Genomic DNA, 26,865 nt, shown 5'->3' with positions numbered 1-26,865 from the left:
ACAAACAAATCCACAAACATAAGTACACAAACAAAATCTACAAACATTGGTACATAAACAAATCTAGATACAAAAATGTTTGTACAAACACATACAAATCTTCAAATATAAAAACACAAATAAATCTACAAGCATATGGTACAAATATGTTATACAATTTTAGGTACGCAAACTAACCTATAAACATATTATACAACTGAAGGTACACAAACTAACCTATTAACCCACAAACAATTGTTATACACAAATGTAGGTTTTATAGAATACATAGGTATGTATGTGAAAGGAATTAATAACAATGTCCACATACATGCCTACATACACACCACATAGATATATTCACATAGTTATGTTCACAGACTTAAGCAAAGGAGACTGACTGTAAACATAAACTTTATTTATAAACATGTGACTTTAATTCAGGTAGAGCAGTCATCTTTAAAAAATGAGGTAAACAAATAACTCTAAACCTAAAAAAGGATACAATTTTTAATCGTCGGTAACGAAACATTTTTAAAATGTAACAAATGTAACATACTAAACACATCTTTAGCTGTAGGCTAGTAAAAATTTGTAATCGTTTGAATACATTTAACTTTGAAGTAAAAAAATATACATACAATTCTCCTCATACATAATACACAAAGACAAACATTTTTACATACATATTACATTTATATTTATGCGTATATATTTACAAAAGTTTGGAATTACAGTAAGGGGACATAACTAGTAGATATTACACCTTCGCGGTTTGCATAGTTGTCTGCCCACTCGAAGAGACAAAATATTATTAATGGTTACTTTCATTAATATTGAAGGCGTGTGATAAAAGAGTCTCCTATCGAAAATCTTGAATTGTCAACAGTTAGATTAGATATATATTATGTCTGTCGTAAATGATGTTTACTTTCTCGTAGTTACACGATACAGTAGCCACATGAGTTGTTGATAAGACTTGATTCTTGATGTGTACCAGTTCTTGTCGTTTTTTTTGAGGTCCTTGAGGTTTTGTGTGGCTTAAGTAGTGGCAGGTGATGGTCACTCACAGGTGAGTCATGGTGATGTTGACCTCTTGGGGTCGATCATAGTTTAGTCATGATGATGTTGACATTTAGTGGCCAATCACAGTGCAGTCTCGATGACCTTGAAGGGTCAATCACAGTTCAGCCTCGATGATGACCTTGAGGGGTCAATCACAGTTGAGTGTCGATGATCTTAACCTTTAGGATCAGTCACAATTACGTATAGATGATTTTGATTTTAAGGGGCCAATCATAGTTCTGTCTCGGTGACCTTGAGGGGTCAATCATAGTTCTGTCTCGATGACCTTGACATTGAGCGGGTCAATCATAGTTCAGTCTCGATGATGTTGACCTTGAGGGGTCAATCACAGCTCTGTCTCGATGATGTTGACCTTGAGCTGGTCAAGGATGAGTGAGGGGGTGGGGGGCACGTCACTCAGCCAACAGGACTTCATCAGCTCCAGGATCTGTGGCCAGAGACAAAAGGGATCGAATGAGCTTAGTGGTATTGGTTAAATAGGTTACTGGGTCAATGGGTTAGTGGGTCAATGGGTTAATGGGTCAGAGGTACCATTGGCCCATGGGTCACTCGTAGAGTTTCTTTCAGACATATTTCTTCGGGGAAAGGGGACTTAAATTTACGGACACTGGTAAAAGAATTTATTTTCTTTTTAAATTTAAAATTCTTAAAGTTTAGTTCGGGAGAGGGGTGGTGGTGGTGTGTGTGTGTGAATGGGGGGAGGGGGGTTTATTGGGGCGGTAGATTTAACTCCCCGAAAAGATGCCTGAAAGAAACACTGGTCACTCGTGTGCTAGTCATGAGGTCAAAATATAAACTCGTTTTATTGGTAAACACTACACTGGCTCTATAGATCAGTAGTGCACTGGGTCCCTTATGTCTGAATACAATATCGGGCGTTGTTTCAATAGGGAACTACGTCGATGTGTGATGTGTACAATAGGGCATCTGGGTTAAGAGTAACATTTGTCTCAATTCCAATAGGTCACTTTAATGGTTATATCAGTAGCCATATACTACACATATTTCTACTTTGTACAAATTAAATCTCGTACATAATCTATCCAACCCTACTATCAAATAGGCAATGCAACAAATCTTATGTACAACGATCGTGGCGACCGTATAACCAACCCTACAATGTACAAATTAAGATCTTGTAGACGATGCTGCCGTAATTTATTAAACGAAATAACAACCCCAAATCTAATAGATCGAATAGCCAACCCTACCTGGTTGCCAGTAGAACTGATGATGCCCGTATTCTCCAACCGGGTTGCCAGCTTTTCAAACGTCTGCCCGTTAGCCGGAAGTAGGTCACTCATCCTCACCAGCCCCACCCTCGAGCTGATGCTATGACAGTACCGGATGTGTCTTCCGTCCATCCCGGAAAGCAATCCGGCAATATCCGCCGGCACGGTATCGTCCGGTTCGTGACCCGGCAGCGCCGCAACCTCCCGGATGGCAGATTCGTCCAGGTTTTGCGAGCCTCGGAGTCCAAAGTTCGAAGCCATGTTGTCGGGGGGTCCTTGGTGGTTGAAGATCCGGTCAATCATCAGCTCGTTGGGTTGGGTGGGTTTGACCTCCGTGGACGAGCCGTGTCGCGAGAGCACCGCCTGCAAGGCTTTGAGGGAGAGTTCTGAGTCCGGACGGTTGAGGAAGGCGCGGGTCTCATCCGGGTATCTCCCCGTTTCATCGGGTATCTCCTTCATGATGTCCTCTAACGACGGGATAGGGGTCAGCTGGTTGTACCTTTCATCGTCGTCGTCGTCGTCTTCGCTGGGGTGTCCCGAGGAGGGGGATCCCGAGTTGTTGACCCACGACCCCGGGGGGAGAAGTTTCTGGCTCTCAGAGCCCGTGTTAGCCTGTTGTCGAATACTATGGTTAGTTGTGAGGGCGCCGTCTTTAGAAGCTACGTCGATTATGGAATTGTTTTTGAGACTGGTGATAGTACCGTTATCTTTAGGGGTGTCTGTGTCGCCGTGAATGACAGAAACCCGAAGCGGAACTCCTTTTTTTAAAAGTTCTCTATATTTTCGTGAAGCGGCGCTACTCGTCTCACTGGAGCTACTCGGGTAATGTCCCCTTGTGTGGGAAATTTTTCGATGGTTTCGTTTCGGGGAGTAGAGGATTCTTCCGGGGAAGGCAGTAGAGTTTCCGGTCTTCGCCCGGTGGGTGTGGCAGGGGTACTGCTCGTCGGGGGCGAGTACACACCCACCTGTGTCTTGGTGCTCACGTTTTCTAGGCAGTTTCCTCCGGTGCATGTTGGCGTCGTAGGACGAAAAAGAATTACTGTTGCTCCAGCTTTCGGAGTCCTGACTTCCGGTCCAGCTGGAACCGTTGTTGAAGCGTTGCGCGCTGCCCAGGCAGTTGGAGCAGGCGCAGCTACAGGTGCCTTGAGAGAACGCCTCGGACGGGACGGAAGAGGAACCGTCTTCCGCGACTTGCAAGGCGGCGGCCGCGCAGAGGCAGGATTCCTCGCTGGAGACGGAGGCCGTGTCGAACCCGCTGTCGACGAGTTTGACCCCCGGGGGAAGATCTTCCTTCTCCGCGGAGATGTTGCTGTGTATGATCTCGTTCATGTCGGATTCGATTTTCTCCACGTTGGTTTGACTGCGGGAGTAACTGCTGGTTCGCGCTGAGGATTCCGTCTCGGTGGAGGCAGGATCCACCGTGGTGGAGGACTCGTCCCCGGCTCGTGGGGAGCTGTGGGGGTCCGTATCGCAGCTGCTGAAGCTGGAGAACTTGCCGAGGGTTTTCGCGAAGGTAGACTCAAAAGGCGGGACAGAGGGGGGTGGCGGCGCGGGTCGGGTTTTGACGGATTGTTTTTTACTGGATTGAAGTGTCGACCTACCATCTTGTAAATTTACAGTTTTTTGCACGCTACCTAAACCCGAAGTCTCCGTATACTGTAAAACTTGCTGCGGTATTTTACCACTAATATTCTCATTCTCAAACACTAAACCCTGATTGTTTGTAAACTTTTGACCGGTTTCTTCACTTTTTACACCCACACCTTGCCGTTTTGAATATTTGAGCTCGACGTCTTTCCCAGTCAGATTACTGATCGCCAAGCGGTTTGGAAGAGTTTGAAAAGCGGAAGAGCTTTGTCCTTTCAGCGCTTTCTTTAGCGCCGTGCGAGCTCTGGTGCGCTTGATGGATGACCTGGCATTCCAGGCATTTCCCAAGCTCACTGGTGCTCTTTGCATGCGATGCCCAATAGAGGAGGTTGAGTTAGTCGGAGAAGGCGAAAACGCTTGGACGTCGTTAGGGTTACCGTTGTTTATTACCTGGTTAGGAAGGTACACATTTGTTTGAGGTATGTTCGTCACTGGGCCGGGAATTGAAACGTATCCGGTTTCTGGTGGTTTGTTTTTCTTCGGGAATATGACGCCGGCGGGTAAGTCATTGACGCCGAGCTCGCCTCGCCTGACTCTTTCGTCGTAGCTCTCCAAGAGCATCTCCACTCTGGCGTCTTGTTTAGCCTTGAGCAGTTCGTTCAGAAGCTGCTCGCTTCTCTTGGCTTTTTCCAACACGTCAAACGCCATCCCAGGCAGGACTTCGACGATGCCGTTGTCGACTACACCCATGGAGGGTGTTTTATGAGGGTGCCCGGGCTCGGAGCGGGGACTGACCCGGTGCTCTGACTGCACGGGGGTGCTGCCGCCGCCGCTGCCGTACCCCGAGCTGGAAGCGCCGCTGGATTTTTTCAGCTTGTACGCGGCGGGGATGAAAATTTCTCGCCCGTCCTGAGTTTTCGACGTGACGTAGCCGCCATGTTTATAATTTCCGGCTCTAGTGAGGGTGTTTCGCTTGTTGTTGGCCTCGATCTCTTCCTCTATCAAATCCAGCTCCTCTTTAGAATCGATTGCCGGGCGAAAAGCCGAGCTACTGGACGCGGCGATGCTTCTGGCCTCTCTAACAAAGGTAATCCCTGGCTTACCTGTCACGTGATAACCTCTGTTCTCCTCCCTACCCGTCTTGTCCTGTCTCCGCCAATCAGAATTTAGACTGACGTCACTCGCGCGCATCTGTAACTTCCAGTTTTGATCAATATTGTACTCGACTACGTTCGCATCGATATCGTTTTTAACAGCCTGCGATTTCTCATTTGATTTGGCTCGATCTTTTCGTTTTGGTGTACCTTGTTTTTCAGACACGTGGTCTGTTTTGGGTGAACCTATTTTCGATAACTCCAACTGATTCGTATATTCCGGAAACTCCTTACTGGCGGAATGTTTTGGCACAAAAGAGTTCCTCCCCGTAAAGACGGTCCCTTCAACCAACTGGTTTTGTTCTTGGAAGGCGGCCATCGGGTTTTGTTGAATGGTGATGGCCGTGAAAGATTTGGCCATCGCCCTGGCCTGTGAGTGAGTGGCCAGGTGCCGGCACTCGCAGACACGGCCCAGCAGCTCGATGCCAACGAGGGCGTAGGCCCGGATGTCCGGATAAAAAAACCGCTTCCGGCTGACGCTGCTGTTGGGGGTGCCGGTCAGGAGGGTGCCGTAGATTTGGGCGTCTTCAAAGTCTCCTACTGCGGCCCGCATCACCAGACCCTGTGGGTGGAACAGATTCGTTATGAGTATATAGGTGTGTGCATGTGTGTATGTGTATGCGTATATGTATGTGTCTGTGTGTGTGTATGTGGCTGTGTGCGTCTGTGTGTGTATGTGCGTGTCTGAGTGTGTGTGTGTGCGTCTGAGTGTGTGTATGTATATGTGCGCGTGTATGTGCATGTGTGTGCACGTGTGTGCGCGTGTGTACGTGTGTGTGTGTGTGCGTCTGTGTTTTGTGTGTGCGTTTCAAAGAACATTTCACAGGACAGCGCGTCGTACGATGATTTAATTTAATGGACCACACTTTGTGCGTGGGCGTAGTGGTTAGAGAGGTGGGTGAGGGGTGGGGGCTAGGTTTGCTAACCAGGAAGTCTCGGGCTCATCTATCTATAATGGGTACACGACTTAACTCCGGAAAGCTAGTTACATTGTCGACAGTACAATTTCTTCTTATACTATACCAGGTCAGAAAAAAGAACAGATGAACTATACTTCACCCAGTTTTGAGAGTGTACTTTACTATACGTTTTCGATATGTTTTTTTCAAACATCTTTGGTTTTTAAATCGCCACAAGGGGAATAACCCCATTTTAAAAAGTTAACTTTTAAAAACGTAGTCTCCCTTTACTGTCTTTTATTTCTTCGTGTTTATTTATAATGTTGGAAGGTTTTTTTTCTCCGAAACATGTAAATAGACCCCGATTACCTGTCAACTTTTTATGCGCCATATAGGCTTGCTTTTCATTTTGGATTTGCAGTTGCTTGATTTTGGAGTCTCTCCTAGAAAAGTTGCTGTCCCCAGCTAACGAGCCTCATCTACCCGAGGGTTCAAACGCGATACTTTTCGGTTTTGCAGCCATGAGCTTTACCAACTCGACCACACCGACCCCCCCCCCACCTGGGTTCGAACTCGGGACCTTTCGGATCAACAACCGTGAGCTCAACCAATCCGACCCTCTTTTACGGTCTATTTTAAAACAATTCCAGACCTGAACGGACCCCTTGAGGTAGACGGCAGCAGACGTGAGATTCCTGTGTAGAACGTTCTGGTCGTGCAGGTACGACAAGCCCTCGGCGATGTCACGCATGATCGTCTTCTGGAACTCGTCAGGCATGGGTGAGCTCATGTTCTTCAACACGTCCTGCAGGGTCCCGCTAGAGGTCAGTTCCAGGCAAGTCAGTCTGTGGGTGAGTTGTGGAACTGGTAATTTCAGGGTTAGGTTTAGTGGAGGTTAAACTAATATGGTCAGTACTCATTTTAGTAGACTGATATGGTTAGAGTTAAGATTTGTAGAAGTTAATCAGAAATGGTCAGGATTAACTTAGGAAAATTAACTGATCAGGGTTAAGTTTAGTAGAAGTTAAATATATAATTATGGTCAAGGTTACTTTTTAGTAAACTTTAGACTGATATGATTAGGGTTAAGTTTAATAAAAGTTAAACGGGTGAGGTTTAAGTTTAGTAGACAGTGTTTCTTCCAGACTTTTTTCTCCGGGGGGGGGGGGGGGGGGCACTTGAAATTTGGGAGGGGGGGGGGCGGTAGACTTTCTTCGGGGAAGGGGGGCGGACACTGTTAAAAGTATATATTTTCTATATAAATTATATAAATTTCATTTCGTTCGGGGGGGGGGGGGGGGGTCGGTCCCCCCCGTCCCTGTCCACCCGAAGAGATGCCTGGAAGAAACTATGTTAGTAGACGATAAACTGAAATGGTCATTGTTTAGGTTTGTTGGTAGGGTTTAGCAGTGTTTCTTACAGACTTTTTTCTCTGGGGGAGGGGGGGCACTTGATATTTTCGGGGGGTGGGGGGGGGCTAACTCTGGTTAAAGTATGTTTTCTATAAAAAATTTATTTCGTTAGGGGTGTGGGGAGCGGTAGACTTTCTTGGAACAGATGCCTCGAAGAAACACTAGGGTTTAGTTTTCTTAGAAGGTAGACTGCAATGGTCGGGCTTACGTTTAGTCTCAAGTTAGCGTATGATGAAACTTAAGGACGCTAACTATCGTGAAAGGCATGGCCTCTTCTTACCTTGACCCGAAACGGTCATGACCTCTGTATAAAGGTCATGACCTTACCGCCTTAAATCATGAGAGTCACAACCTCGTTTTGACTTTACTCCCGAGGGTCATTGCATCAGTTTACTACCAACCATAAAGGGTCATGACCTCTACCTTAACCATCAAATGTTCATGCCCTCTACAATGACCCACAAAGGACAATGCCCTGTACCATGACTTACAAATGGCCATGACCTCTAATCACCTGACCCACAATGGCCTTGACCTCTACTTACCCTAACCCACAATTCACCATGACCTCTACTCACCCTAACCCACAATCACCACGACTTCTACTCACCCCAACCCACAATCACCATGACCTTTACTCACCCTAACCCACAATCACCCTAACCTCTACTCACCCTAACCTACAATGACTACGCCCTGTACTCACATCGAATCACTGGCCACAATGACCCACGCCCTGTACTCACATCGAATCACTGGCCACAATGACCCACGCCCTGCACTCACCTGGAATCACTGGCCACAATGACCCACGTCCTCTACTCACCTGGAATCACTGGCCACAATGACCCACGCCATCTACTCACCTGGAATCACTGGCCACAATGACCCACGTCCTGCACTCACCTGGAATCACTGGCCACAATGACCCACGTCCTCTACTCACCTGGAATCACTGGCCACAATGACCCACGCCATCTACTCACCTGGAATCACTGGCCACAATGACCCACGTCCTGCACTCACCTGGAATCACTGGCCACAATGACCCACGTCCCCTACTCACCTCGAATCACTGGCCACAATGACCCACGTCCTGCACTCACCTGGAATCACTGGCCACAATGACCCACGTCCTCTACTCACCTGGAATCACTGGCCACAATGACCCACGTCCTCTACTCACCTGGAATCACTGGCCACAATGACCCACGTCCCCTACTCACATCGAATCACTTTCCACAATGACCCACGCCCTCTACTCACCTGGAATCACTGGCCACAATGACCCACGTCCCCTACTCACCTCGAATCACTGGCCACAATGACCCACGTCCTCTACTCACCTCGAATCACTGGCCACAATGACCCACGTCCCCTACTCACATCGAATCACTGGCCACAATGACCCACGCCCTCTACTCACCTCGAATCACTGGCCACAATGACCCACGTCCTCTACTCACCTGGAATCACTGGCCACAATGACCCACGTCCCCTACTCACATCGAATCACTTTCCACAATGACCCACGCCCTCTACTCACCTGGAATCACTGGCCACAATGACCCACGTCCCCTACTCACCTCGAATCACTGGCCACAATGACCCACGTCCTCTACTCACCTCGAATCACTGGCCACAATGACCCACGTCCCCTACTCACATCGAATCACTGGCCACAATGACCCACGCCCTCTACTCACCTCGAAACACTGGCCACAATGACCCACGTCCTCTACTCACCTGGAATCACTGGCCACAATGACCCACGTCCTCTACTCACCTCGAATCACTGGCCACAATGACCCACGTCCTCTACTCACCTCGAATCACTGGCCACAATGACCCACGTCCTCTACTCACCTCGAATCACTGGCCACAATGACCCACGTCCTCTACTCACCTGGAATCACTGGCCACAATGACCCACGTCCTCTACTCACCTCGAATCACTGGCCACAATGACCCATGACCTGTACTCTCCTCGAATCACTGGCCACAATGACCCATGACCTCTACTCACCTGGAATCACTAGCCACAATGTTCCCGCTGATGAACGTCATGGCCTCTACCTTGACCTCTACTCACCCTAACCCACAATGACCCACGTCCTGTACTCACCTGGAATCACTGGCCACAATGTTCCCGCTGATGAACGTCATGGCCTCTACCTTGACCTCTACTCACCCTAACCCACAATGACCCACGCCCTGTACTCACCTGGAATCACTGGCCACAATGACCCACGTCCTCTACTCACCTCGAATCACTGGCCACAATGTTCCCGCTGATGAGCGTCATGACCTCTACCTTGACCTCTACTCACCTGGAATCACTGGCCACAATTTTGCCGCTGATGAGCGTCATGGCCTGTACTCACCTCGAATCACTGGCCACAATGACCCACGCCCTGTACTCACCTCGAATCACTGGCCAAAATGTTGCCGCTGATGAGCGTCATGACCTCTACCTTGACCTCTACTCACCTCGAATCACTGGCCACAATGTTGCCGCTGATGAGCGTCATGGCCTGTACTCACCTCGAATCACTGGCCACAATGACCCACGCCCTGTACTCACCTGGAATCACTGGCCACAATGTTGCCGCTGATGAGCGTCATGACCTCTACCTTGACCTCTACTCACCTCGAATCACTGGCCACAATGTTCCCGCTGATGAGCGTCATGACCTCTACCTTGACCTCTACTCACCCTAACCCACAACCTAACCACGACCTCTACTCACCTGGAATCACTGGCCACAATGTTGCCGCTGATGAGCGTCATGACCTCTACCTTGACCTCTACTCACCTCGAATCACTGGCCACAATGTTCCCGCTGATGAGCGTCATGACCTCTACCTTGACCTCTACTCACCCTAACCCACAATGACCCACGCCCTCTACTCACCTGGAATCACTGGCCACAATGTTCCCGCTGATGAGCGTCATGGCCTCTACCTTGACCTCTACCTTGACCTCTACTCACCTGGAATCACTAGCGACAATGTTGCCGCTGATGAGCGTCATGGCCTCTACCTTGACCTGTACTCACCTGGAATCACTGGTCACAATGTTGCCGCTGATGAGCGTCATGGCCTCGAAGTACGGGTTCGAGTTGCTGGTCCACAGACACTGCAGCACGCTGGCGCTGTGGGACTTCCTCAGGAGACCCAGCACCACGATCTCCTGGGCCCAGGCTTTGATGTGCTCCGGCCCGTAGACTTTGAGCAGACCCTGCTTCCATACCCCCTTACCGGCCGCCCAGCTGGCTTTAAGGCGGAGCTTACCGGGGCCCTGGAGGAAGGGTGGGGGGGGGATAGTTATGATGAATTGGGTAATGATGATGGTTTCGTTGTGTATTGTTAAGGGGGGGGGGGGGGTGGCAGGCTGTGTGTTGGGTTTATGATGGTATAGGGTAGGCTATGGGTGGGGTTCGTTATAGATTATAGGAGAGGGTAGCTTATGAGGGATTCCTTACAGAGGCGTAGCGACCCTTCCCGGCGACAAACTTTTCGATTTGCACCCCCCACTCAAGATTTCGATTTGCACCCCTCCCACTCAAACTTTCGATTTGTACACCCCTCAACGTTTCAACTTATTCTTCCAACCCACTTTGGCGCCCCCTAAGGTCAGACCCGGGGACATGTAACCCCCCCCCCCCCCCCGCTACGCTACTGATTCATAATAAGACAGGGTAGGCATTAGGTGGGGTTCATTATAGATTATAGGACAGGATAGCTTATGAGGGGTTCATTATAAGACAGGGTAGGCTATGGCTGGGGTTCATTATAGATTATAGGACAGGATAGCTTATGAGGGGTTCATTATAAGACAGGGTAGGCTATGGCTGGGGTTCATTATAGATTATAGGACAGGATAGCTTATGAGGGGTTCATTATAAGACAGGGTAGGCTATGGCTGGGGTTCATTATAGATTATAGGACAGGATAGCTTATGAGGGGTTCATTATAAGACAGGGTAGGCTATGGCTGGGGTTCATTATAGATTATAGGACAGGATAGCTTATGAGGGGTTCATTATAAGACAGGGTAGGCTATGGCTGGGGTTCATTATAGATAATAGGACATGATATGAGGGGTTCGTTATAGCACAAGGCAGGCTATGTCTTGGGTTCAATATAAGATAGGGTATGTAACTGTTGATTTAACTCTGTATGCGTATTTTGGTATTTGGTATGACATATGATGACATTTGATGTGACATTGGAAGTGACATTTGATGAAACAATAGATCGGAAATTCAGTGTCAAGTGAATATCCCCTCTCCCCCCCATCCCCTTATGATACCCTATACAGGTATATGACATTACATTCGGCGACCAAACATTCGAACGGGTGTGTTACACTCTCCTGAAGCTCCAATCACCAAAATCAATCAGTATGGCTGTATCAGATCAATACAGCGAGATGCTGTATTGATTTCTAATTTTCTTGAAGGTTATCGGTGACGTCATTTATCATTTATCGATTACTGTCGGGGTATCGAACCGTCAAATTCAACTCTCCCATACTGCAAGCTTATATAATAACTGTTCTGCCCTTATCATCCCCCTTTCACAACCCCACCCCCCCCCCACAAAACAAACATACAACAAAAAAATAACAAAAAAACAACAACAAACAAACAAACAAATATGCCACATACAATAGCGGACTTAATTCCCCCACCAATAATCAGATGACACCTCTCATCCGGAATCAGACACTACCACCAGACGCCCCCACTACCATCAGACGCCCCCACTACCACCAGACGCCCCCACTACCACCAGACGCCCCCACTACCACCAGACGCCCCCACTACCATCAGACGCCCCCACTACCATCAGACGCCCCCACTACCATCAGACGCCCCCACTACCACCAGACGCCCCCACTACCACCAGACGCCCCCACTACCACCAGACGCCCCCACTACCACCAGACGCCCCCACTACCACCAGACGCCCCCACTACCATCAGACGCCCCCACTACCATCAGACGCCCCCACTACCATCAGACGCCCCTACTACCATCAGACGCCCCCACTACCATCAGACGCCCCTACTACCATCAGACGCCCCCACTACCATCAGACGCCCCTACTACCATCAGACGCCCCCACTACCATCAGACGCCCCTACTACCATCAGACGCCCCCACTACCATCAGACGCCCCCACTACCATCAGACGCCCCTACTACCACCAGACGCCCCCACTACCATCAGACGCCCCCACTACCACCAGACGCCCCCACTACCACCAGACGCCCCCACTACCATCAGACGCCCCTACTACCATCAGACGCCCCCACTACCACCAGACGCCCCCACTACCACCAGACGCCCCCACTACCACCAGACGCCCCCACTACCATCAGACGCCCCCACTACCACCAGACGCCCCCACTACCACCAGATGTCCCCACTACCATCATACGACCCTCTTCCATACCAAAACACGACTCCCCCACCCACACCACCCTGCGACACCCACCTCCCCCCTCATCTCGGCTGTTTTAGCCGGTGGTGCGGCTCTTCTTGTGCTCCGTCAGTCTGCCCACACCCCACACCGCAGAGGACGCCCCCAAACTCAGACAACCCCCACCATTATACGACCCCTACCTTCAGAACCCCACCACCAGACAAACCCCATCACCAGACGACCCTCACCCCACCCCTAGACAACCCCCACCCCCGTCCCGCCTCATCTCTGTCCAAATGAGTTCCAGCTGCTTAAGCCGGTGATGCGGCTCCTTCTTCTGCTCCGTCAAACCAACTACCCCCCAGACGACCCCATCATACGACCCCCCACCACCAGACGACCCCCACCCCCAACTCCGTCCCCCCTCACCTCAGTCTTGATGAGCTCCAGCTGTTTGAGCCGGTGATGCGGCTCCTTCTTCTGCTCCGTCAGACCAACTACCCCCCCCCCCCCCCCACCAGACGACCCCATCATACGACCCCCCCACCACCAGACGACCCCTCCCCCCTCACCTCAGTCTTAATAAGCTCCAGCTGTTTAAGCCGGTGATGCGGCTCCTTCTTCTGCTCCGTCAGACCACCTACTCCCCCCCCCCCAGACGACCCCATCATACGACCCCCACCACCAGACGACCCCCCCCCTCCCCTCACCTCAGTCTTAATGAGCTCCAGCTGCTTAAGCCGGTGATGCGGCTCCTTCTTCTGCTCCGTCCGGTCACAGCACAGCCCGCTCCAGCTGGACAGCTGCACGGTCGCCATGGCAACGTGGACCAGCACCAGGCCGGCCAGGGACAGCAGCGCCACCCACTGGGGCGCGGGGGCGAACTCCCTGTTGCTGTAGACCACCACGGTGACGACGAACATCAGCACCACCGCCAGGACAATCTCCACCAGCGTGAACTTGTGGTAGCTCCGGCCCTGCTCCATCTGAGGGGCGAAAGGTCAAAGTTCAAGGGGGTTATTTTCAGTGTTAGGAAAGGTCAAAGTTCAAGGGGGTTATTTTCAGCGTTAGGAAAGGTCGAAGTTTAAACGTGGAAGTTTGAAAAGTTTTACATAAAATTATATTTTCTCAACATACTTTACAACTTATAGGCTACATTAATTATTTGATAATATTACATGGCTCGTAAATGTTCTTTACGACAGGAACGCATAATTTTAAAAAATAATTCCAGTAACTACAAAAGTGCCTACACGTTTTTTTTTTTGGTGATTTTTTAAAAAATATTTAAAAACGCACCACTATTTACAAAAGTAAAAAGAAAAAGCTTGGGTTCTTATATATGCCTACGAAAATTGTTGTTCGCCCCCCCGAAAATTTCAAGTGCACCCCCGGAGAAAAAAGTCTGGAAGAAACACTGCTCCGGGGGGGGGGGGGCGACTAAAATTTCCTTTTGGTCGGACCCTGTTAAAAGTTTATATTTTCTATATAAATTCCAATTACAGAGATGCCTGGAAGAAACACTGTATACAAGGGTAAACTCTATACGTAATTTTTACAAAATGGCTGCGCCACAAGTTCAAAACTGCTGAGCGGCCGCGCAACCACTCAGCTTAGAGAGAACATTCCTGCAGCCAGTCGAACGAACGAGGAAGCGCCAGTAGCAGACGATGAGTCTGCGGAGGCCTTACCTTCTGCATCTGCCAGAGGCTGGGGGATGAGGCGTGCACCCTGGTGCCGGGCCCCGCCCAGAACTTCACGGCGACGACCACGCCCAGCGTGACTGCGATGGCCAGGATTCCCCACAGGATGAAAAACAAAATGGCGCCGAATGTTGACCCCTTGCCGCCTTCCTGTTGGATAGCAAAGGAATATTTGATTACGTTTGTTATTGAGTAACCGTAGGGTTAAACAAACATGATTTATTCATTATAAATAAATAAACAAAATTAAATAAAACTTCGGGTGAAGGGGGGGGGGGGTCAAAAATTACCCAGAAGGGTGTTGGGGCAACACTGGTAAAGAAGTGCTACTTAACAGAGGTTCGATCAGTGGCGGAACTAGAAAAAAGGGCCACCCCGCAATAAAAATTTTTGGGCCTCATATATATATATATATATATATATATATATATATATATATATATATATATATATATATATATATATATATATATATATATATATATATATATATATATATATATATATATATATATATATATATATATATATATATATATATATATATATATATATATATATATATATATATATATATATATATATATATATATATAAACTAAATACGAAAATATCAACATGGAGTACTCAATTTGGGCTTGTTCGAAATTTGACAAAATTAAAATTCTTAGTATTTAATTTTTATTTAAAACATATTACAACAACACATCATTTGTGTCAGTGCTACTAGTCTGTTTTGAAATTCTCTATTTTAATGTCTAACATAGTGCTTTATAATTACGAGGCGGTCAAAAGAATATGAAGCATGAAAGCTTTTTATGTGTAATGGTTTCTCGTCTTATGTTTATTTTTAAGTATTTTTGTATTTATATTATTAGTTTTTAATACATTTCCTTTTATACTATGTCATTCTTCATTATTTTTCTTTTTAAATGATAATTAATGATAATTAAGAGAAGTAATTGCTTTTTAATTTTTTTAGTGCAAAAAAAAAAGTTTCTTAATTGAGAGCACACATATTTCACTATTTAAAAAAGGGAAATAAGTCATGGAAGTTGTTTGAACGTTTGCCTATCTTACACACTACAACTCATGTAGCTGCATATATTTTTCCTTTATGAAACAGTGTGTGTTAGCTACTGTAGAACATCACTACTGTAGTAGATCTGTTTTTTTGTTGTTGTAAAAAACAATTTTTTTAACTATACAAAGTTGATTCTGGTCGGCTATGGGCCCCTAAATGGCCTGGGCCCCCCCGCATTGCGGGGTCTGGCGGCACTGTAGTTCCGCCCCTGGGTTCGATCGAACCCTAGGGGTTTGGAGAGTCAAAATTAGGGGTTTGGCGGGGGCAGTGCCGGCGCCAGGTTATGTAGCGCCCTAGGCAAAACTTATTAAAACGCCCCCTTTCACACAGATTAATTACTAAAACATATCCTATAAGAAAACAATTCATTAAAAGTGACATATTAATTTATTATCAATTGCATACACGTTGTAAGTAGACATCAAAATCAAATTTTACTTGCTTCCTTCGTCTTAAAAGTTTGTAGTCATTTCTTCAATTCCAGTTTGCAATCGTAATCATGTTTTATTGAAATTTTAGCGAAGTCCACGAGCCTACTTTGTACTTTACGACAAAGCCCCCCTCCCCCCTCCCCTAAAAAAATTTTTAAGAGCCCCCCCCCCCTCCCTGGGGGTAAACAGTCTGGAAAAAAACCCACTAAAAAAAGTTCTTGTAGTGTTGGACTAACTGCAGTCCTTCCAAGGTGAGTTCCAAAACGGAACTTACCTGTTTTAAGCTTGACTGTCTTTAGTTATAATTGTAAAATTTCTATATTGTGTGATTATGTAATTATTATTTTTTTTTTAAAAATAAAAGGTTATAAAAGTTATAGATTCCAGCCTAAAATTGTTATATATGAATCCTTTAGGAGAGGGTGAAAAATATGAAAAGACAATTAATTAGATGTTTAATTTACGACTAAGGCTTGTATGTCTACTAACTTAAGCTCTATATAATTTTTACAGTAGCAAATAATAACTTAAAGTTGTATTTATATGTAAGCGGTCAACCTAAGGTCAGGAATTGGAAATGAATGAATAGTTAAGCAACGAATTATCTCCCATTCGAACATCCAATAACAAAATTTTATTCAAGGGAAATAACTTTCACAACAATTGCTAAATTAACCAAGTATAACTAAGACATGTTTAAAAAACACAATAAAGCGATCTAAATGTCATTACGTAATAATTACAACAAATCTTTTATATTAACTATGTAACATTGTAAAAATAATATATTTTACCTATTGATTACTTAAATGTAGGTTATTTTTGAAAATCTAAAAGTGGTAGGTTTATTACAACATACTTTTGTTTAATTTTGATGACATACTTTGGATTGTAGTTTGAACACAACACTTATGAATATTTTAACATAATACTTCTGTATATAGATCTAGAAAAAAAAATAAGAAAATCTGTAGGCCTATATAAAATTTTGGATCGCCTAATTTAAGGGATGTCTTTCAAAAAATCAACAACGTGAACTGTTTTAGACATTGCTACTGATTAAAAATATAAAAAAAAATTTGAAAAAACAAAGTTTACGATTAGTTATAAATTCCATCCTATTTAATATATATTAATACTTTAAGAGTGGTAATATAGATTCCTAAAAAACTAAAGATTTTTCAACTAGAGAACGCCTACCTTTCTTTGTAGTATGTTCCGTACTGAATTGAAATCATTTAACTTACGATAAAGTTGACTACCCGATATACTCTACTACATTCACAACACATATCAAACTTCGATACCCAAACATAACATGCTCCAGAACTACGACACCAACTCGTTTAACTTCACCAAGCTCTACAAACGGTAGTCCCAATCAGTGGCGGAACTAGAAAAATAGGGCCACCCCGCAAAACATTCTTTTGGGCCCCCATATATCAGAGGCGTAGCGACCCTTCCCGGCGACCGGGGACAAATATTCGATTTGCACCCCCCCCTTCAAACTTTCGATTTGCACCCCACCTCAAACTTTCGATTTGCACCCCCCCCCCCTCAAACTTTCGATTTGCACCCCCCCCCCCTCAAACTTTCGATTTGCAACCCCCCCCCCCCTCAAACTTTCGATTTGCACCCCCCCTCAAACTTTCGATTTGCACCCCCCTCAAACTTTCGATTTGCACCCCCTCGCTACACCTCTACCATATATATAAGTTAAGATCGGTCGGCTGTGGGCCCCTAAACTGCCCCTGCCCCCCCCCCCCCCCCCCCCCGCATTGCGGGGTCTGGCGGCACTGTAGTTACGCCCCTGGTCCCAATCAACAACGATTTCACTGGACCTACTACTACACTTAAACAGTCAATATTATTCGATACCTTAATACCACAAGAATCAAAACTCCCGAACTCCAGAACTACGATACTTTATCACCTGCATTCTCATTTCTCTACTACCAATCAGATTCCACTAGACCTTCAACTACACAACAGCCAAATAAAAAATACGGCACTTTAATACTTAGATACTTTACGAATCCTATCAGCAACAGCCTTCCGCCGTTACTCCCAAATCTAAACGAGTCATCAAAACTAATCAAACAAGTACAATAATTTGAACACCCCGTCATTACAAAACTCTATACAACAGGACAGATTTCTAATTCAAAGTAAGAGAAAACGAGACTTACAAGCCCTATTAAAATGTTTGAAATTTAAATTACGAACTTATTTAATCACCTGTATGATAGGAACACTTGCACGAGTCTACTCACCTGATAGAAACACCTGCACGAGTCTACTCACCTGTTTGATAGGAACACCTGCACGAGTCTACTCACCTGTCTGATAAGAACACCTGCACGAGTCTACTCACCTGTTTGATAGGAACACCTGCACGAGTCTACTCACCTGTCTGATAGAAACACCTGCACGAGTCTACTCACCTGTCTGATAGGAACACCTGCACGAGTCTACTCACCTGTCTGATAGGAACACCTGCACGAGTCTACTCACCTGATAGGAACACCTGCACGAGTCTACTCACCTGATAGGAACACCTGCACGAGTCTACTCACCTGTCTGATAGAAACACCTGCACGAGTCTACTCACCTGTCTGATAGGAACACCTGCACGAGTCTACTCACCTGTCTGATAGGAACACCTGCACGAGTCTACTCACCTGTCTGATAGGAACACCTGCACGAGTCTACTCACCTGATAGGAACACCTGCACGAGTCTACTCACCTGTCTGATAGAAACACCTGCACGAGTCTACTCACCTGTCTGATAGGAACACCTGCACGAGTCTACTCACCTGTCTGATAGGAACACCTGCACGAGTCTACTCACCTGATAGGAACACCTGCACGAGTCTACTCACCTGATAGGAACACCTGCACGAGTCTACTCACCTGATAGGAACACCTGCACGAGTCTACTCACCTGATAGGAACACCTGCACGAGTCTACTCACCTGATAGGAACACCTGCACGAGTCTACTCACCTGATAGGAACACCTGCACGAGTCTACTCACCTGATAGGGACACCTGCACGAGTCTACTCACCTGATAGGAACACCTGCACGAGTCTACTCACCTGATAGGAACACCTGCACGAGTCTACTCACCTGATAGGAACACCTGCACGAGTCTACTCACCTGTCTGATAGAAACACCTGCACGAGTCTACTCACCTGATAGGGACACCTGCACGAGTCTACTCACCTGTCTGATAGGAACACCTGCACGAGTCTACTCACCTGATAGGAACACCTGCACGAGTCTACTCGCCTGTCTGATAGGAACACCTGCACGAGCCTACTCACCTGTCTGATAGGAACACCTGCACGAGTCTACTCACCTGATAGGAACACCTGCACGAGTCTACTCACCTGATAGGAACACCTGCACGAGTCTACTCACCTGATAGGAACACCTGCACGAGTCTACTCACCTGATAGGAACACCTGCACGAGTCTACTCACCTGATAGGAACACCTGCACGAGTCTACTCACCTGATAGGAACACCTGCACGAGCCTACTCACCTGTCTGATAGGAACACCTGCACGAGTCTACTCACCTGATAGGAACACCTGCACGAGTCTACTCACCTGATAGGAACACCTGCACGAGTCTACTCACCTGATAGGAACACCTGCTCGAGTCTACTCAACTGTCTGATAGGAACACCTGCACGAGCCTACTCACCTGTCTGATAGGAACACCTGCACGAGTCTACTCACCTGATAGGAACACCTGCACGATCTACTCACCTGATAGGAACACCTGCACGAGTCTACTCACCTGTGTGATAGGAACACCTGCACGAGTCTACTCGCCTGTCTGATAGGAACACCTGCTCGAGTCTACTCACCTGATAGGAACACCTGCACGATCTACTCACCTGATAGGAACACCTGCACAAGTCTACTCACCTGATAGGGACACCTGCACGAGTCTACTCACCTGTCTGATAGGAACACCTGCACGAGCCTACTCACCTGTCTGATAGGAACACCTGCACGAGTCTACTCACCTGATAGGAACACCTGCACGATCTACTCACCTGATAGGAACACCTGCACGAGTCTACTCACCTGATAGGAACACCTGCACGAGTCTACTGACCTGTCTGATAGGAAAGCATGCGAGAGGGTAGGGCGTGGTCTGGTCGAAGTAGTCGATAGGTGAGACCGGAAGTACTGCCAGCATCAGGGTCACCAGCTTCTGGGGTAGAACAATGGCCAGGAACACCTTCCATCTACACAGGGGGTGAGGTAATGGTGGGGTGGTCAATAGTGGCATAATTGGTTGTAGGTAGAGGTATAATTGGTTGTAGTTAGAAGCATAGTTGGTTGTAGTTAAAGGCATAATTGGTTGTAGTTAGAGGCATAATTGGTTGTAGGTAGAGGCATAATTGGTTGTAATTAGAGGCATATAATAATTAATTGTAATTCCTGGCATAATCGGTTGTAATTAGAGACATAATTGGTTTTAATTAGAGGTTTGATTGTACTAAAGCTGGCTGTATATAGAGGCATGGATTTAAAACATTGTGGTTGATAAAAAATACAAAACAGTGTAGTTACTAAATAAATACATCGCAGTATAGATTGTAAATAACAGTATCATCGATATAAAAAAAATTGTATAACTGGTAATCAGAGGTCTATCAGTATTGTTGATAAATACTTGCATTAAACCTGTTTCAAGGTAGGTCTTAGATTACAGTTAATGACACTGTAAAAAAATGTTTAAATTGAAATATTTAAAATGTTTTTTTTTTCTACGAAGTTGAAAGAAACCCATGTAGGTCTTTTCAAAACAATAGGGCTGGTAAGTAGGTCACCAACCAGTTGTATGGCTCATGCAGGTTTTATTGAGCCGTAGAATTGGTAAGTGACCTACTTACCAGCCCTATTAGGGCGAGAATTGTTTAACTCACCTGAACGTGGACAGGTGCGACATCTTTGATGGGTTTTGTATGAGCAGGAATGTAATGCCAGTCAAGGTCAGACACGACACAAGGTCAATCAGGCCGAACAATGTGAAGAAGCCTTAAATTAAAACAAAAATGTAAACTGTTTTAACCTTACATTGTGAACAACCCTTGCATGAAATTTTAATATTGAAAAAAGTAATATGCAACGTTAAAATGTATACGTTTTATATTTAACAATATAAAGAACCCTAAAATGAAATTTACAAGAGAAAAAATGAAACTTTTTATCCATCCTCTCTTTGCTATGGTAACTGGTAGGACAGCGTGGCTTAGCAGTAGAGCGCTAGACTGCTAACATGCAAATCTCGAGTTTGAATCCATGGGGCAAGGGAAGTAGAGTTCACCTGTTTCTGTGACCTCGGCTTATGAAGAGATAGTGTGGTCAGCACTATGCCCAGCCGCCATTACTTTTCCTAACGTAAGTCCCAACAGAGCTTGTGGTCACGTTCATAAATAAAGAGACTTTTGTTATACATTATACAGCAAGGAGAACTATGTTTTGGCTGTAGTTAGGGTAAAGTCAGGACTGACAAGCAAGCTTAACTAAAGAGTACCCGCGTGGTACCATCTAACGGAAATGAGGGCCACATACTCACCCGCAGCCTGGCAGGTTTGGATGCTTGCGCCACCCACGTGACAGGAAGTCAGCAGCAGACCGAGGGCGAGCGAGAGCGCCGCCAGATCGAGGCAGAGCAGGCAGCACTTCCAGGCGGTGGGGATGATGTACCGGAACACGGCCTTCGTCGCCAGGCTCGACACGCAGCCAATCAGCGCCAGGGAGGCGGCCACGGTCAAGGTCACGTTCAGCGCCGGGTCGCTGTCGGACGAGAGTCGCGGAAGGCTGGAGACGTTGGCGGTGGTCATGGTGTCATGGTGGTCGACGGGGAGATGGTGTCAGACGGTGTGGAAGCTATGCAGTTCGATGTCGATGTTGCTGAACGGTTATCTTTGATTGAAATCCGGCGGAAGTTTTTGGAAGACCACTTCATTGCAGTTTAAAACTTTTTTTTTTCCCCAAGGAAGAGTTGATACTATTTAAAAGTTCATTCTTTTTTACGAACATTTGTTGGCACTTTAAAACTTCAACTTTTTATACAATAGTCAATCGCATTTTAAAACATTTTTCGCTTTTGTACAATACTGCTTTCACGGAAAGTAGAATATATAAGATTTTAAAACTCCAGCTATTGTAAAAAATTCAATTTTTTATATTAATAGTACATCGAAAAAACGTGTTTTTTTACGGAACAATGGAAATCTAAATTCGATTTTAAAAATTAAATTTATTTCATTGGGGTAATTTTTTGCATAATTAAAACTTTAAACTTTAACAATCGCAGTTTGTAGAGCAGTTCATCACAGTTTAAAACTGAGTTTTTTCTCTCTCACGAACAGTGTATACAATTTTAAAACTTTATTCGTCTATAAGGGACAGCTCTTGTTAGTTTAAAACTTCAACTTTCTATGTTACAGTTTACAGCAGTTTAAAACTGAGTCTTTTTTCTTCCACGAACAAAATATACAATTTTAAAATTTATTCGTCTATGAGGGACAACTCCAATCAGTTTCAAATTTTAACTTTCTATGTAACAGTTTACTACAGTTTAAAATTCCATATTGTATTCTATGTGATGTTAATTTTATTCTCCAGTAGGTAGCTCTTGCGAAATTTGTGAGAGTATTTTGAGTAGTATGCCATCACAGAAATCGATAGGTTTCATTGAAGAGGACAAGCATCTGGTTAGTTTTTTGTTTACGATCAAATTGACCAATAGTTTGATGAATTTTTGATGATGTTTGATCAGCCCCAGAACGATGTTTGATAATTTTCTGATCTTTTAAAATGAGACGATACCCTGGGATAAAAAGAAAAAAAATTTAGAAAGGTACATTTCAGTTGTGTTAGGGTTTGGGTAAGGGTAACGTCAATTGTAGTTTGATAAAATTGATACAAAAAAAAATATTTTCATAGACTACACTACACTGTCGGTAGCGCGAGTGCAGTAGAGTTCACCTGTTTCTTAGACTTCCGCATAAGACGCAATTACTAGGCGGTCAGTATTTCCCAACTGGTGCCAGGTACTCATTAGAGCCAAGTCCACTCTGTTCGTTAGCCAGCGTGCTATTCACCAGAAAATGCTAAGGTGTGTGTCAGGCGTTCAGAACAGTGTGTGACACTGAAGTTAAAAGCTAGAAAAACTCTGCTTCATGTTTCTTCCTGTTGTCTTAACTGATTGTGTGCTGTATCACGTGATCTGTATTGTAAAAAAAAGTAAAGTTCACTTCCAAACCTGAAGGTCTATGGGGCAAGAGAAGTAGAGTTCACCTGTTTCTGTGACCTCGGCATATGAAGAGATAGTGAGGTCAGCACTATGCCCAGCCGTCTATACTTTCCCTAACGTCAGTTAGGTACCCATCAGAGTTGGGTGGACTCAGGGATGGTCTACTGACTTAAACCCGGATTCGAACTCTAGACTTACGGGATAGCAGTCTAGCTCTCTACCGCAAGGTCGCGACGTCCCATGATCCGCAACTTTCAACCACCCACACACATTGTTCCCTCTAAACCAGTGGTTCTTAACCTGGGTTCGATGGAACCCAAGGGGTACTTCTTCTTTCTTCTTCTTCGTTCTTAATTATTAGTGTTGAAGGGGATCGAGATTTATCTGCCAGTGGGTTTGAACTCGAGACTTTGTTCTAATTTATCAACCATGAGCTTTTTGCCGACTCGACCACGCCTCCAACACAATTAAGCGTTACGTGTCAACTGGTTATGCGCTATTGAGGCCATTGACTCCGATTTCAGCCTGCTTTTCTTTTTGGATTTGCTTCCATAGCCTTTGTCCAACCAAGAACAAGCTACAAGGCAGAAGTTGTTTGATTTTGGAGTTGTCTCTCCTAGAAGAGTGGCTGTCCCCAGCTAACGAGCCTCATCTGCCCGAGGGTTCGAACTCGAGACTTTTCGGTTTAGCAACCATTACCGACTCGACCACGCCGACCCCAAGGGGTACGGTGTGTCAGTCTCAGGAGGGGGGTTCGGCGGAGGTCAAGACTTTTTTCTCTGTGGGGGGGGGGGGCGCACTTAAAATTTTCGGGATGGCGGACTAAAATCTCCGGGAGGGGGGGGGGGACGGACACTGGTAAAAGTATATATTTTCTGTATGAATTCCATTTCGTTCGGGGTGGGGGTGAGGGGTGGATGGGGGAGGGGGTGGAGAGAGAGGGGGCAGAGCCCACCAAAAGAGATGCCCGGAAGAAACACTGACGCGGTTCATTTTAATTCACGATCGGACTGTCAGTGCAGAAAAAAGAACTATTAAGAAGGGTTCGTTGACAGTGTTTCTTCCAGACTTTTTTCTCCGGGGGGGGGGGGGGCACTTGAAATCTTCGGGGGGGGGGGGCGGTAAGGGTTAGGGTTAGGGTTAGGGTTAGGGTTAGGGTTAGGGTTAGGGGGCGGACACTGTTAAAAGTATATATTTTCTATATAAATTATATAAATTTCATTTCGTTCGGGGGGGCGGTAAAATTTTTTCGGGGGGGCTTCTCCCCCCCGAAGAGATGCCTGGAAGAAACTCTGTTCGTTGAATACGCATATAAAACTGGTGGGGTTCGGTACCTCGAAAGGTTAAGAACCACTGCTCTAAGTAGGAAGAAGCCGAGAGTCTGAAAGAATTCAGTTTGTGACATATGACATGTTATGTGTCATCAGAACTGTGTAGTCTAGAAGGCCTTTTATCGTATGTCATGTAATATGCATTTGTATGGGTTCATAGGACGTGTAATGTGTAATACGGTGGGCTCTATGTCACGTGACACGTATTGGGTCATGTGACACGTATTGGGTCATGTTACTCGATGTGATCGCTAATCGATGCCATTGATTGATCAGCGTGGACAACATGGGGCAGCACTACTGTGTTGACGATAACAAGACGTGTGATTGTAATACATGACAATCCCAAGACAATCATAAGACGTGTGATTGTAGGGTATGACTATCACAAGACGTGTGATTGTAAGGCATGACAATTACATGACCTGCGATTGTAATACATGACAATCCCAAGACAATCACCTACATGGTATGACAATCACAATACGTGTGATTGTAAGGTATGACAATTACAGTACGTGTGATTGTAGGGTATGACAATCACAATACGTATGATTGTAGAGAATGACAATCATCGACAAAAGAGAAGGGACCTTTCTGTGGCGGCCCCATTTGTCTTGGGCACAAAAAGGAAAAGATGATGATTTACCAGGAGCCCTAATTTTGGAGGCAAATATACTGTTTGTTCTTTTTTCTTTTAAAAAGTGTGCTTTAACAAATTATAACTAAACAACCTATAAAGAAAAGACCTTATTAACATTTTAGCAAAGATTCCGAAGAACAATTCAGAAAAGGCCCTAAGAAATTTTCGTTTTTCCACATTGTGAGTGAGAGTTTACACATGCGAATTTTGTGTGAGAGTTTACACATATGAGTTTTGTTTGAAAGTTTACACATGTGAATTGTGTGTAAGAATTTACATGTGAATTGTGCGTGTTCACACAAGTCAAATATTTCAGCTGATTTCCATGAGGTACGCTACCAACCAGCGACTATAAAGACTGCCCCTGTATATACAGAATATATATAGAATTTTATACCTAAGCAATCTATCACATTATTAAATAATTATAAATTTACACCATCATCAGCAAAGTAATGGCTTCCTAAAAATTATTTTTAAAAAATGAACCCCATTAATGAATTTCTCGACACGAGATTTACCCGATTTATTATAAGCTCTTTAATTTATCACGACATGGTGTAAGCTATACTGATTATTCTTTTTATAACCTTGCTTATCTCCCATGGAAAATACAGCCCTTTAAGTAGGGGATAGGCAGTTAAAGTACAATCAGTGTCAACCTTTCTATATTGAAGTCTGCTATCAAATCTGAAGACACATTATTAAAAAAAAAAAAGTAAACTAAGCTTGCAACGAATTCAAGCAAAACAAACTACAACAACACAATTTACTCTAATGTCAAACTTTCAGTTTTTCAAACATTTTTTTTCCGGGAGGGGATGGGGCAGGAGGAGGGGAAAGGACACTTGAATGTTTTTTGGGGGGTGGGGGTGGAGGGGATAGTCACTGGTAAAAGTATATATTTCTTATATAAATTGTATTTCTATCGGTTTGTGTGTGTGTGTGTGTGGGGGGGGGGGGGTATACGCGAAAAGCGTCGGAAAGAAGGGGGGGGGGGGGAGGTGGGGTGTTATAAGCTGCTCGACGACTGCTAACCCGAAAGTCGCGAGTTCGAATCTCGGCTGTAGGATGTCTCTGAGTCCATCCAGCTCTGGCGGGTACCTGTCACACGTCAGGGAAAGTAAAGGCGGCTGGGGATAGGGCTCTCAACATCCTCCCTCAATATCCCGAGGTCAAGAAACATCTGAACTCTACTATGTGAACTCTACTATGCGGACACTGGTAAAGTATATATTTTCTATATAAATTTCCATTTCGTTCATGAGGTGGGGGGGGGGGGGGGGGGGGCCCGGTAGACTTTCTTCGGGTGGGGGTGGGGGGCAGAGCACCCTTGAAGAGATGCCTGGAAGAAACACTGGGCCTTTGCTCCACAAGAAACGAAAAAAAAAAATGATCATGATGAATGCGATTGGCGACCTTATCCATAAGGTACGGCTACGCTATGAAATACAAGTAAATGTGTTGTTTAATTACCTTAAGAATAGATTACTTTCCTGTAATATAGCCGAAAGATTTTTAACATTCACCAACAGTGATATAGGATTTTGTATGTGAACACCACGTTCCTGTTGTGTACAAGTAATTCACATAATGATCACAT

The 26,865-nt window shown here is 45.4% G+C and overlaps 1 protein-coding gene across 1 annotated transcript; it reads right to left on the bottom strand.

The window, feature by feature from the left end:
- Positions 1-318: 318 nt before the first annotated feature.
- Positions 319-21,931, bottom strand: LOC131958123 (uncharacterized). The gene is made up of 9 exons (XM_059322998.1): positions 21,603-21,931; positions 20,950-21,061; positions 20,133-20,265; positions 14,473-14,634; positions 13,492-13,767; positions 10,409-10,650; positions 6,590-6,782; positions 2,277-5,600; positions 319-1,492 (listed from the first exon to the last, which is right to left on the bottom strand). The coding sequence occupies exons 1-9, from the start codon at positions 21,868-21,870 to the stop codon at positions 1,391-1,393; spliced, it is 4,812 nt and encodes a 1,603-aa protein (XP_059178981.1). The 5' UTR covers positions 21,871-21,931; the 3' UTR covers positions 319-1,390.
- Positions 21,932-26,865: the final 4,934 nt, after the last annotated feature.

The sequence above is a fragment of the Physella acuta genome, unplaced genomic scaffold, assembly GCF_028476545.2.
Source record: "Physella acuta isolate Inbredline_101_S28 unplaced genomic scaffold, ASM2847654v3 ptg001292l, whole genome shotgun sequence".
Classification (NCBI taxonomy): domain Eukaryota; kingdom Metazoa; phylum Mollusca; class Gastropoda; family Physidae; genus Physella; species Physella acuta.
This window is presented reverse-complemented; position numbering and strand designations above follow the sequence as displayed.

Bases quoted from the DNA above. Each gene is read 5' to 3' on its own strand.
- LOC131958123 (XM_059322998.1), bottom strand. From the start codon at position 21,870: ATGACCACCGCCAACGTCTCCAGCCTTCCGCGACTCTCGTCCGACAGC. The intron at 13,768-14,472 runs GTAAGGCCTCCG...TTCGCCCCTCAG, and splicing joins GCCTCTGGCAGATGCAGAAG to ATGGAGCAGGGCCGGAGCTA. The intron at 5,601-6,589 runs GTCTGGAATTGT...TTCCACCCACAG, and splicing joins ACCTCAAGGGGTCCGTTCAG to GGTCTGGTGATGCGGGCCGC.